Below are 12,037 nucleotides of genomic sequence, written 5' to 3'. Positions count from 1 at the left end.
AAAAAAAAGGAAAGAACCACTAGAAGAATCTAGCTAAACATACCTGTGAAAGGATCGAGCCGTCCGCACGGCAGACTGGACCGCAAAAGCTTTGGGGTTTCTCTTCCGGGCATCTTCCTCATCTCCAAGTTGGAGGTCTTGCAGATGCCGTTTCTTTTTCTTCTCAGCTTTGGGCCCACTGTTTTTCTTTCTGTGTTTCTTCTGGTCCTTGGTCTCCATAGTGGCTTTTTATCAATTCACAAGTAACCTACATTGATTGAGGTGGGGTGGAAGAAGCATTTTACAATCCAAACAACACCCAGGGAAAAACAGTAAATTTATTTCTTTAAAAAAAGATACATATATGTTCACCCAAGAAGGGTAGAAACTACTTAATATGCCAAATTTCACTGCTCTGCTATAAATTAGTTACCTCTGCTCAGATTACTATCTATTCATCTTAAGTTTCTGCATTAGCATTGTCCATTTCTGCAACGATGAAAACATTCTATAGCTATACTTTTTAACACAGTAGTCACTAGTCACATGTGCCTAATGAACTTAAAATGTACCAAGTAAAACTGAGAAATTGACATTTTATTTTAATTAATTCAATTCTAAATTTAAATAGTCATATTTGACTAGACTATTTGGACAGCTCAGCTCTAAATAGCAATTGAACTAATAAAGTGGCTTCCAAACTTAAACTATTTTAAGGTATTTTATTTAAAAAATTAAAGCATTTTGCCGAAACCGGTTTGGCTCAGTGGATAGAGCGTCAGCCTGCGGACTGAAGGGTCCCGGGTTCGATTCCGGTCAAGGGCATGTACCTTGGTTGCGGGCACATCCCCAGTGGGAGGTGTGCAGGAGGCAGCTGATCGATGTTTCTCTCTCATCGATGTTTCTAGCTCTCTATCTCTCTCCCTTCCTCTCTGTAAAAATATCAATAAAATATATTTAAAAAAAAAATAAATAAATAAATAAAAAATAAAAAATTAAAGCATTTTAATAACCCCCCAACATGATAGCAGTATTACTTTTAGTTTGCTATTGTAAAACTTTTAAATTATAATGACCTACATACACTTAAAAAATAATAATATCTACTCGTGTGAGATATGACTGGTTGTGGATGATGCCTGGAGACCACAGATTTGCAGAAACCCTTAGGATTTCTGAGCATCCCAGAAATTCATGGCCCATAAACTGGGAACCACTGGATTAAGTTTTTTTTTTTTTAAGGAAAGCAGGCTGCATACAAAAAAGGACTCAAGTCATCCAATGAAGGTACTGTACTGAGATAACTTCAGTTCAATAAATATACGTGTCTGCCTATGATGTGCTAGGCACTGTGCCAGGAGATGGCTACCGTTATGATCTGATGAGTGGAGGAAATTCAAACAAATGTCTTCAGAGCCATGCAGTAAGGGCCACATCAGAAGGCTGCACTGTAGGTCAGTCCGATTCCCCCCACACATCAGCGGAATAGAAAGTCCACATATACCAGCATAATGTCAAGAAATACTAATCGGGAGTTAGGAAAGCTGGGTTCTAGGAGCACTTTGAAACTAAACAGCTGTGTGATTTCAGGACATTATTTTTCTACTCAGCTGTATTTTGGTTTCGAACTTGTATGTACTTGATGCCTTTATCCTTTGGGGGTGGTGGTTAGGTGGAGAGAGAGGAAACACTTTTTGGAATTAACTGACCTGGCTCAGGTCTATCACCGGCCAGGATTACGCCGCATTGAAACGCCCTCCAGCTCTCGGCTCGCAACACGAATTCATTAGCCACTCCCCCGACAACTAAGGAGCACTTCTCCGGAAGGTACGAAAGATGCCTGCCCAGCGCCTCAGGTACTCCCCGGGAGCAGATTTCCCGAGGCCGAACGCGGACCTTCCCGTGCACTCGGCTCGCGAAGCTCCCGGAGCCCCCGCCGCCACCGCCGCCTCCCCCAGCCCGCAGCGCTTACCTAGCTCACAGGCGTTCCTGCTCAGCCCCGCGTGGACCACGCCGGAACCGGAAAGGCAGCCTACGCACTTACTCCACGAGCCGGCGGGAAACAAGGTGGGGACCGAAGAAAGGGACCGGCGGAGGGACGACTTTCCGGGGAGAGCCGCAAGGAAGACTTGTGATTGGCTAGTGGAGGCGGCCCGCCTCGGGGATCCCGACCGTGGGGACTGTGGCCCTAAGCTAAAACTATTTACTCTTCTGGGTTTCCGAGCCGTGTGCGCTGCGAACGCCCGAGTGACCCCGGAGGCCGTGGCGACAGTGCGGCCTGACACCGTTCCTCGGTGCGGGACAAAAGCAGGAAGTAACAGTTCTGGTCACCCTGAGTCCCCTTTCCGTCCCCCGACGGGCCTGGTGGGATATCACTGGGTTGGGAGTCGCTGTGGCTCGACCGCTTGCTCAGCCTTACGGAGGACAGAGCCCGGCGTGTCTCGGGCTCCGTGTGTGCTATAATTCTCGCTTGCCAGGAGCAGCAGACTCTGAGGGCAGGGACAGACTGACCCAGCGTGGAATGCCTCGGCCTTCCTCTGATCCTGGGAAAGGACTTTCCATGGGAGAATGCAGCTTCTTGCCATTTTCTTCTAGCACAGGTTTGCCCATTCCCACCCGAGGGACTGCTGTGGGTTCATCTAAGCCCATCTCGGGTGAGCTGGATGCCTTTGCCTACAGAATTTGTATCCCCCTCTTGTCTTGGAGGTTTTCTTTTCAATATCCTATCAGTGCCACCCCGCTACCCCTACCCCCCAGGGCTTAGTTCTGCCTCATAAAACCAGGCACACTGTAGTAATTGAGACCCCCTATCCTCAATGCCCTTTACAGCGAGCTCGAGTTCTCCCTCAGTATCCACAGCCATTCGCTCTGCATCGCTATACACTGCTAGGCCAGGGAGGCTACCCTCCAGGGCACACACTTCCTCATCTGTGAAGAGCTTATAATTTTTTAACTTTAATGCTAACCCTCATACTTGGAGATTTCAGTATACAGGTAGGTAATCCTTCTAACATTCACTTGGTTCCATGTGTCCCACCCTTGTCTTCTAACTTGGCGCAGCCTCGGTGCCCCTGTGATCACACCCTAGAACATGTCAAGTCTAAAGTCTGCAACCCCTGAAGCACCCCACTCTGACTACCACTTCCTATGTTTCTGAGTTATTCCCTCTAATGCCCCTAGACCAAAACTCCTGCAACCCTACTAGTATCTCCAACCCACCTCTTACTAGTTCCTCCCTTGATGAGTTCTCCCTCCCTAGTATGCTGGCTTAAACTCATGGTCAGCCTTTATGAGGAGCTTAACTCCCTCATCTCCTTGTCACCTCATCATATGTGCTTGGTAAAATAAGAACCCTGGAGAAACCCAATTCTCTGTCTCCATACTACAGCAGTGCAGCTAAACGTGGCTAGAGGAAAACAGAACCATCCTGACTGCCCTCACTTCAATAATTCCAACATTGCTTGCACTAAGCCATTCTCCCAAATGAGGAACTCACACCTCTCTTCAATCTTTCCCACCACCTTCCCCTTCCATCCTACTTCACTAAGAAAATGGAAGTGGAGACTCCCACCGCTGCAGACTTCTACCACCATTTCCACCAATGCCCCCCTCTGTTCCCTGCCCGTTACTGTAGATGACCTACCTGTGTCCACCTAAACAAATCCTGCACTTGAGTGCTGGATCCTGTTATCTCCAGGGCATCACTCCAGCCAGTGTTCTCTCCCCAACACCATCAGTTTTTACTAGAGTATTCCCCTCATCATACAACATGCAGTTATTTCATCTTCAAATAAACTCCTCTTGACCCCATTTCCTGTACCTTTTCTCCATGTTTCTTTGTAGCAAAACTTCACTAAAGAATTGTCAGTATATTCTCCGGTTCCTCTCCTATTCTCTCTTAGATTCACTTTGCTCTCAGAACACCATCTACAGTCCTGGGTTTTCCTTCTCAGTGGCCTTTGTCTATTCTTCCACTCCTACCTGACCAGCTGTCCACTGGGTGCACTGACTCTAAAGCAGCCGTGGGCAAACTACGGCCCGCGGGCCGGATCCGGCCCCTTCGGCTGTTCTATCCAGCCCGCGGAGCCAAAAGAGCGGAGGGTTCTCTTGCTCTCCCCTCCGCTCCTTTACTTTGAATTTATGTTAGTTCACACAAACACTCCATCCATGCTTTTGTTCCGGCCCTCTGGTCCAGTTTAAGAACCCATTGTGGCCCTCGAGTCAAAAAGTTTGCCCACCCCTGCTCTAAAGCCTCCTGGGAGGTGCAAGGTCAGCCACCACCTGTGCCCTGACTGGGGCCACCCAGCATGAGCTGCACAGTGATCTGCAGATGGCTGCTACTTGTGCTGGGCTTGCAGGTGCCCAGGAGAGTCCAAGATGGGAACCAAAACTGGCTGCAATTAGTGCCAGGCCTGAGGCCTCTTAGTGAGAGGTATGAGGCATGCCAAGGCTAGATGCTGCTTGTTTGCAATTTGTGAACCTTTAAGAGATTTTCAGGAAAGTCCACAGCAGGAGCTAAGATCGGCAGTTTGTATAGAAAAGCCACTGGAAACAACGTGGGTGACCAACAGTTTGGGTGGGGCAGGGTCTCAGGGGATCAACAGGGCAGGGCAAACAGTATGAGCCATGTTGGAGACTCAGATATGGCGTCTCCCTGCGGGCTTTGTAGGGGGAGGGCTTGTCAAGGGAACTAGTGCCTCTGCCAGCACTTTTGTCTGACAGAAAGCTGCCCCTCCAGCTCTTGCCCTAATGCTGGAAAATTCAGTTCCTCCCCATATGTCCCTTGTGCCTTTGGAGCTGCTGCCCCAGTGCTAGAGTTGAGAGGGAGCAAGTCCGAGTAAGTCAGTACAAAGGCCCTTTAAGAGGAAGTGCTTGGGACTCCAGCAGCCTCAATCCCTCTCAGCTTCCATCTCCCTCAGTCACCCACACCCACTGGTTTTTAAAGCCAGAAATTAAGGGGTTTTTCTCTTCCTGCCACTGGAACCCTGGGGGGGGGGGGCGGTGTCTAGTGTGGGGCTAGTACTCCTCACTCCTCAGGGGGGTCCTCTACAGCCAAGATATTCCTTCTTATTTTTATCTGGCATATGTGGGTGTGGGACAAGCTGATTCCATATCTCCACCCCTCCTACCAGTCTCAATGTGGCTTCTTCTTTAAATCCCTAGTTGTAGGCCTTCCATCCAGCTAGATTTCAGGCAGTTCTAAATAATGATTGTTCTGTAGTTTATTTTAATTTTGATGTGGTTGTGGGAGGATTCGAGTAACTGCATTTACCTACACCACCATCTTGACCAGAAGTCTCTGTTAATTTTTTTGTACATGTTTTACTTGAGTTTTGTTGAGTTCTGTGGTTTTTTATATATTCTGAATACAAGTCCTGTGATGGAAAGGGATTTGCAAGTATATTTCCAAATCAGTATCTTGGCTTTTTTATTTTCTTCACAATATCTTTTTTCCAGCTAAAGTTATCAACTTTTTAAATAGATTGTGCTTTTGGTGTCATGTCCTAGAATTCTTTGACTAATCCCAGATCAGGAAAAATATTCCCTCTGTTTTCCTCTAAAAAGTTTATAGTGTTACATTTTACATTTAGATCAATGATCCATTTTGATTTTGTTTTTTGTTTTTTAAAGGCTTCCTATCAGGAATATTAATGAGGGCTTGGGTCTGGAAGTTCCCAGCCTTGGAGACACAAATTCCCATGTTAATTTTATTATTATTTTTTAAATATATTTTATTGATTTTTTTACAGAGAGGAAGGGAGAGGGATAGAGAGGTAGAAACATCGATGATAGAGAAACATTGATCAGCTGCCTCCTGCACACCTCCTACTGGGGATGTGCCTGCAACCAAGCTACATGCCCTTGACCGAAATTGAACCTGGGACCCTTCATTCCGCAGGCCGACGCTCTATCCACTGAGCCAAACCGGTCAGGGCCAATGATCCATTTTGAGTTACCTTTTGTATAATGTGAGGTTTTCATTGAGGTTCAGTTTTTTTTTTTACATACATGTGTAAAATTGTTCTAATGCCATATATTGAAAAGCAATCCTTTCTGCACAGAATTAATTCTGCAGCTTTCTTGAAAAAAGGGGGGAAAAACAAAAGATGCAAAACAACACACACAAAAAAGAAACAAACAAAAAACACAAAAAAACCCCACATGTGCAGGTCTATTTCTGGTCTCTATATTTTGTTCCCTTTGTCAATACTACACTATTTGACTACTGTAGCTTTACAGTAAGTTTTAAATTAGTTATTGTGGTTTCTCCATCTTTAGTCTTGTTTTACAATATTGTATTAGCTATACTATTTTATTTGCTTTTCCGCATAACTTTCAGTATTAGCTTGTCTTTACAAAATATTCTATGTAAACAATCATGTCATCTGCAAATATTTCACTTGTAATTTTTATGTATTTTATTTCTCCCTTTATTGTACCTGGTAGGAATTCCAGTATGATATTGAATATAATATTAAGAGCAGACTTTTTTTGTGGGGGAGGGGGTCTCTATCTTAGGGGAAAGCATTTAGTCTCTCACTGTTAAGTATGATGCCAACCTTCACTTTTTTGAAGATGCTTTGCTATGGATCGAATTGTTTTCCTTAAAAATTTATGCGTTAAGCCCTGGCCGTTGTGGTTCAGTTGGTTGGGAGTCATCCCATGCACCAAAAGGTTGCTGGTTTGATTCTCGGTCAGGTCACATGCCTGGGTTACAGGCTCGATCCCTAGTGGGAGTGTGGAGGAGGCAGCCGATCAATGTTATGCGCTCACATCCATGTTTCTCTCTTCTCCCTTCCTCTCTAAAAATCAATAAGCTATCTAAAATTTTTATGTGTTGAAACCCTGAGGTCATGGGGGGTGGGGTCCTAATATGATAGGATTTGTGGCCTTAAAAGAAGAGACATTTTTCTATCTTTTCATGTGCATATACTAAGAGAGTTTATATGAGTACACAGCAAGAAGGCAGCCATCTGCAAGCCAGTTAGAGAGGTCTCAACAGGAATCAAATCAGCCAACACCTTAATCTTGGACTTCCCAGCCTCCAAAACTGTAAAAAAGAAATTTTTTTTTTTTTCAGCCATCCAGTCTACAACATTTTTGTTATGGCAGCCCAAACTAGGACACTTTAGTCACATTAAAGAAATTCATTTTCTTTCCTAATTTACTGAGAACTTTTTATCATGAATAGATATTGAATTTTGTCATGTAATTGTCTACATCAATTGTTGTAATTATGGTATTTTCAGGGTGCTTATATAATAGTTTACATTTATTAATATTCAAATATTAACCTATCTTTGTGTTCTGAGATAAAACTTACTTGGTTGTAATTTATTTCCTAATATTTAAAGTTTTTGTGTTTATGTTCATGGAGGGGTTTTATTGTATAGTTTTATTTTGCTGTTGTGTCTTTGTCTGATTTTGTAGGCCCCATAAAATTAACTAGAGGCCCGGCGCACAAAATTCGTGCACAGAGGGGGCGTTCCTCAACCCAGCCTGCACCCTCTCCAATCTGGGACACCTCGAGGATCGGACATCCCTCTCGCAATCTGGGACGACTGGCTCCTAACCACTCGCCTGCCTGACTGCCTGATCGCCCCTAACCCCTCTGCCTGCCTGCCTGATCACCCCTAACCCCTCTGCCTACCGGCCTGATTGCCCCTACCTTGCCCCCGTGCTGGCCTGATCGCCCCTACCTTGCCCCCGTGCTGGCCTGATCGCCCCTACCTTGCCCCCCTGCTGGCTTGATCACCCCTACCTTGCCCCCCTGCCTGCCTGATTGCCCCTAACCTCTCTGCCTGCCTGCCTGCCTGATTGCCCCTAACTGCCCTCCCCTGCAAGCCTGATCTCGCCCCCATCTGCCCTCCCCTGCAGGCCTGATCTCAACCCCAACTGCCCACCCCTGCCAGCCTGGTCACCCCCAACTGCCCTCCCCTGCCAACCTGATCGCCCCTAACTGCCTCTGCCTCGGCCCCCCACCACCATGTCTTTGGACGGAAGTTGGATGTCTGGAAGATGGCTGGTTGACCCGGTCTAATTAGCATATTATCCTTTTATTAATATACACTGAGTGGCCAGATTATTATGATCTCTGAATGCATAATAATCTGGCCACTCAGTGTGTGTGTGTGTGTGTGTGTGTGTGTGTGTGTGTATGTATATGTAAATATATATATATATATATATATATATTAGAGGCCCAGTGCATGAATTTGTGCATGGGTGGGGTCCGGCCAGCCTGGCCAGGGGGAGGGGACATGGGCGGTTGGCCGGCCTGCCTGCTAGTCGAACTGGTTGAAGGGAAAATTTGCATATTAGCCTTTTATTATATAGGATATACACTGAGTGGCCAGATTATTAAGCATTCAGAGATCATTATAATCTGGCCACTCAGTGTAGATTGGGAAATGTTGCTTCCTTTTGTATTTTTTGGAAGAAAGTGTGTAGAGTTGGTGTTATTTGTTCTTTAAATATTTGGTAGAATTCACCAGGAAAACCAAGTAGTTTCATATATTTTTTTGTCAGAATGCTTTTAATTATGAATTATGTGTGATTATAAAGGGATTGCATGAGGGAGATCTTTATGGTAATTGAATAGTTCTTTAGCTTGATTGAGGTGGAGGTTACATGTGATAAAATGCATCAAATTAGCTTTGTACAATGCTAATATTCTGGTTTTATATTGTTACATAAGATGTAACTATTAATGGTAACTTGGTGGATAGTACACAGAACCTGTCTGTGCTATCATTTCAACTTTCTGTGAATCTAAAATTATTTATTTTAAATATGTTTTTTATTGATTTTTAGAGAGTGAGGAAGGGAGAGGTGTAGAGAGATAGAAACATCAATGAGAGAGAAACATCATCCTGCACACACCCCTACTAAGGATCAAGTCCACAACCGGGGCATGTGCTCTGATTTAGAATCGAACCAGCGACCTCTTGGTTCCTGAGTCAACGCTCATTGGTGAGCCACACCAGGTGGACTATAATTATTTTTTTTAAGGTTTAAACAATGTTGTAAGAGGTCTTGGTTGAGGTTTACTTTTTGCAATTATAGAGTTGCTGTAAATATTCATGTTCAGGTTTTTGTGTGAATGTAAATTTTTATTACAATTATTTCATCTTGGGTGAATTTTGATTGCTTGTGGTTTTGGAGAAATTGTTTTTTTTTTTTCATTCAAGTTTTTAAATGTGTATGCTTAAGTTGTTTGTATTATTCTTATTTTTTATTTCTTTTTTTCTATCTACCTAACATCTGAGAGGTCTTTGGTGTCATTCAATACACACACACACACACACACACACACACACACACACATATTCATTCAATGTTGCCGGGAGTTTATCAATTTTATTCATTTTTTTCCAAAGAACCATCCTTTTGTTTTACTAATTAATTTTTTCTACTGCTTTAAAAAATATATTTTTATTGATTTCAGAGAAGGGAGAGAGAGAAAAACATCAATGATGAGAGAGAATCACTGATTGGCTGCCTCCTGCACGTGCCACACTGGGAATTGAGCCCTCAACCCAGGCATGTGCCCTTGACCAGAATCGAACCCAGGACCCTTTAGTCCACAAGCTGATGCTCTATCCAGAGCCAAACCAGATAGGGCATATGATATTTTTATTTGAAAATTCTCCATACATATGGCAGAAATATTATACTCACATAAAGAAAAGCCAACTGCTACATTATAATGATTTTTGTTGCCACTCCATTCCTTTAACAAAATAGTGGTGAAAGGTATTGGTGCTGTGAAGATGGGAGAGTCTGCAATGCCTGATGCACAACTAGTCAGGATTTGGATAACATTCAAGATAGGAAAGAAAAACATCAGCAGAAAGCTGGTATTGAAAGGGAAGAAAACCCTGAAAAAGTTAAAATATGCAGAAGAACAAAATGTAACACCATCACAGGTACTTTGAAAAATTCTTCATGATATTCATGATAGATATCCTGTTACTACTACCTGAAAGAAGCTCACTAAAGAGGCAAGTAAAATATTCATAACAGACATAGATCTCCAAACCCAATTTCATTGCATAAAATTGAAATTGCAGAAGTGTTTAAAGTGATTAGACCCCGAGAACCACTTCTTATGCACAATTCTGGTGATCAAGATGAAAGAATTCTTATTTACACAATTTTGGACAATATTCAAGTGCCAGTACCACATTATTCAATGATGGCACCTTCAAGACAGCACCAACAGTTATTTACTGTGCGTGGTGTAGCATTGGGTTACACTACGCCATTGATTCATGCCCTAACAAAGAGAAGACAAGAAGTCACTTACATATATTTGCACAGGAATGAAATCACATTAACCCTTCATTGTGCATGCTGGATTTTGAGATTGCAAACATGAATGCTGTTTGACTACTACCAAATGCAAGTACAGAAAAGGATACTTATTTTGCAAGTAAATGACAATGAAAAGTGACTCCTGTAACTGCATCTATGTTGCCTGGACTTCCCTTTGTGACTTTGGAAGATGTAAATAAAACTTCAGTACATTGTGGAGAATGCAGAAGTAAATTTAGATGACCTAATAGGTTATGTTGAGAGAGGGTATCTCTGTGGAAGGTGTGACAGAGGCAGCAGACCAGAAGCTCCAAGATTTCTCCCAGAAACTTGGGATGTATACAGATCAGTACTGAAGGCTGATCATAGGACAAACCACACAGTGGAAGGGTGGCATAACAAATTTCAAAGCTGATAATAGTGTATTATCCTTCTATCCTTCAATTTGGAGTTTATTGAAGTGTTGAAAGATAAACAGCAAAGCTATAAAGTTACTAGTCACGTTTTTGGTGATCACACTCAAATATATCCACCAATTTAACAATGATACCAACAAAATAAAATCTGTATAAACAAAATTGTTAACAGATATAACAAATATAAAGCCAATAACCAGGTTGATATATTCTTTTTTAAATGTTTTTATTGATTTTTTTAGAAAGAGGAAGGGAGAGGGAGAGGACAGAAACATTGATGATAAAGCATTATCGATTGGCTGCCTCCTGCACATCACTACCAGGGATTGAGCCCACACCCAGGCATATTCCCTGACCAGGAATTGAACCAGCAACCTGTTGGCACGTTGGTCGGTGCTCAACCCACTGAGCCAGGCAGGTTGATATATTCTTTAGAGCAATTGCTCATGGACTTTACAGAGTAACTCTGCCAAACTTCATGACAAAGAAAAACAAGAATAAATATGAAACCCCAAATTCATCATAATAAAAATAACAAAATTTTAACAAAGTTAAATGTATTATTTAATGAATCATGGGCCAAATGTCTCAATGGGCATTTTGGACAGGACTAAATGTCACAGTGGACATTTTGGACAGGATTAAATATCAAGGACCTTTTGGCATGGACCAAATGTCTCAATGGATGTTTTGGACAGGATCAAATGTCCTGCAGAGATGTAATAAAAATACCATACCAGAAAGAAAAAGGTGAATTAAACTGCAGGGACAACTGGCTTATTTGGAAGAATAGAGAGCTGCTTACCTCACACCACATGTAACAAGAAACACTACAGACTGATATATGAATAATGCAATTATACATGTCTGCTTCACACGTTAAAGGAGAGACATACCTACCACAGTACTCAGTTCCAAAAGGAATTTACTATGACAACAAAGCAAAAACACAACTCTCAACTAGGAGAATAAATTTCTAATACTGAGCCTTTACATAGGAATTTACAGGAATTAAGAAACACTGTGCTGCTTATTCTCCATTGACTCCACCCAGATCTTTTCTGTGCCCTCTGGGGCTTATCTGCAGATGGCATCTGCTTAGGTTCTCCCTAAGGAGATACCAGCAACTTGGTGTTACAATTCTGGAGGTGGCCACTCCATGACAGCAAGTCTCACTGGGCTCTGGTAACACTTGCTTCCATCCTTTGACCCTTTAGGATTTAGAATAGTGAAGGCTTCCTGCGGATGCTAGTGTCTAGGTCAGTGGTTGGCAAACTCATTAGTCAACAGAGCAGCAAACCATGGCTCACGAGCCGCAGTTTGCC

The 12,037-nt window shown here is 43.0% G+C and overlaps 1 protein-coding gene across 1 annotated transcript in view; it reads right to left on the bottom strand.

Moving 5' to 3' along the window:
* Positions 1-2,003, bottom strand: part of BMS1 (BMS1 ribosome biogenesis factor) — a 46,452-nt gene extending 44,449 nt beyond the window's left edge. The window contains exons 1-2 of the mRNA XM_080688167.1: positions 1,952-2,003; positions 44-247 (exon numbers count right to left, since the gene is read on the bottom strand). Of these exons, the coding sequence (XP_080544293.1) occupies positions 44-219 (176 nt within the window). The 5' untranslated portion in view covers positions 220-247; positions 1,952-2,003. The remainder of the gene's footprint in view (positions 1-43; positions 248-1,951) is intronic.
* Positions 2,004-12,037: the final 10,034 nt, after the last annotated feature.

The sequence above is a fragment of the Plecotus auritus genome, assembly GCF_963455305.1.
Source record: "Plecotus auritus genome assembly, chromosome: 9".
Taxonomy (NCBI): domain Eukaryota; kingdom Metazoa; phylum Chordata; class Mammalia; order Chiroptera; family Vespertilionidae; genus Plecotus; species Plecotus auritus.
Note: the sequence above shows the minus strand (reverse complement) of the source record. Positions and strands in the feature narration are given on the sequence as shown.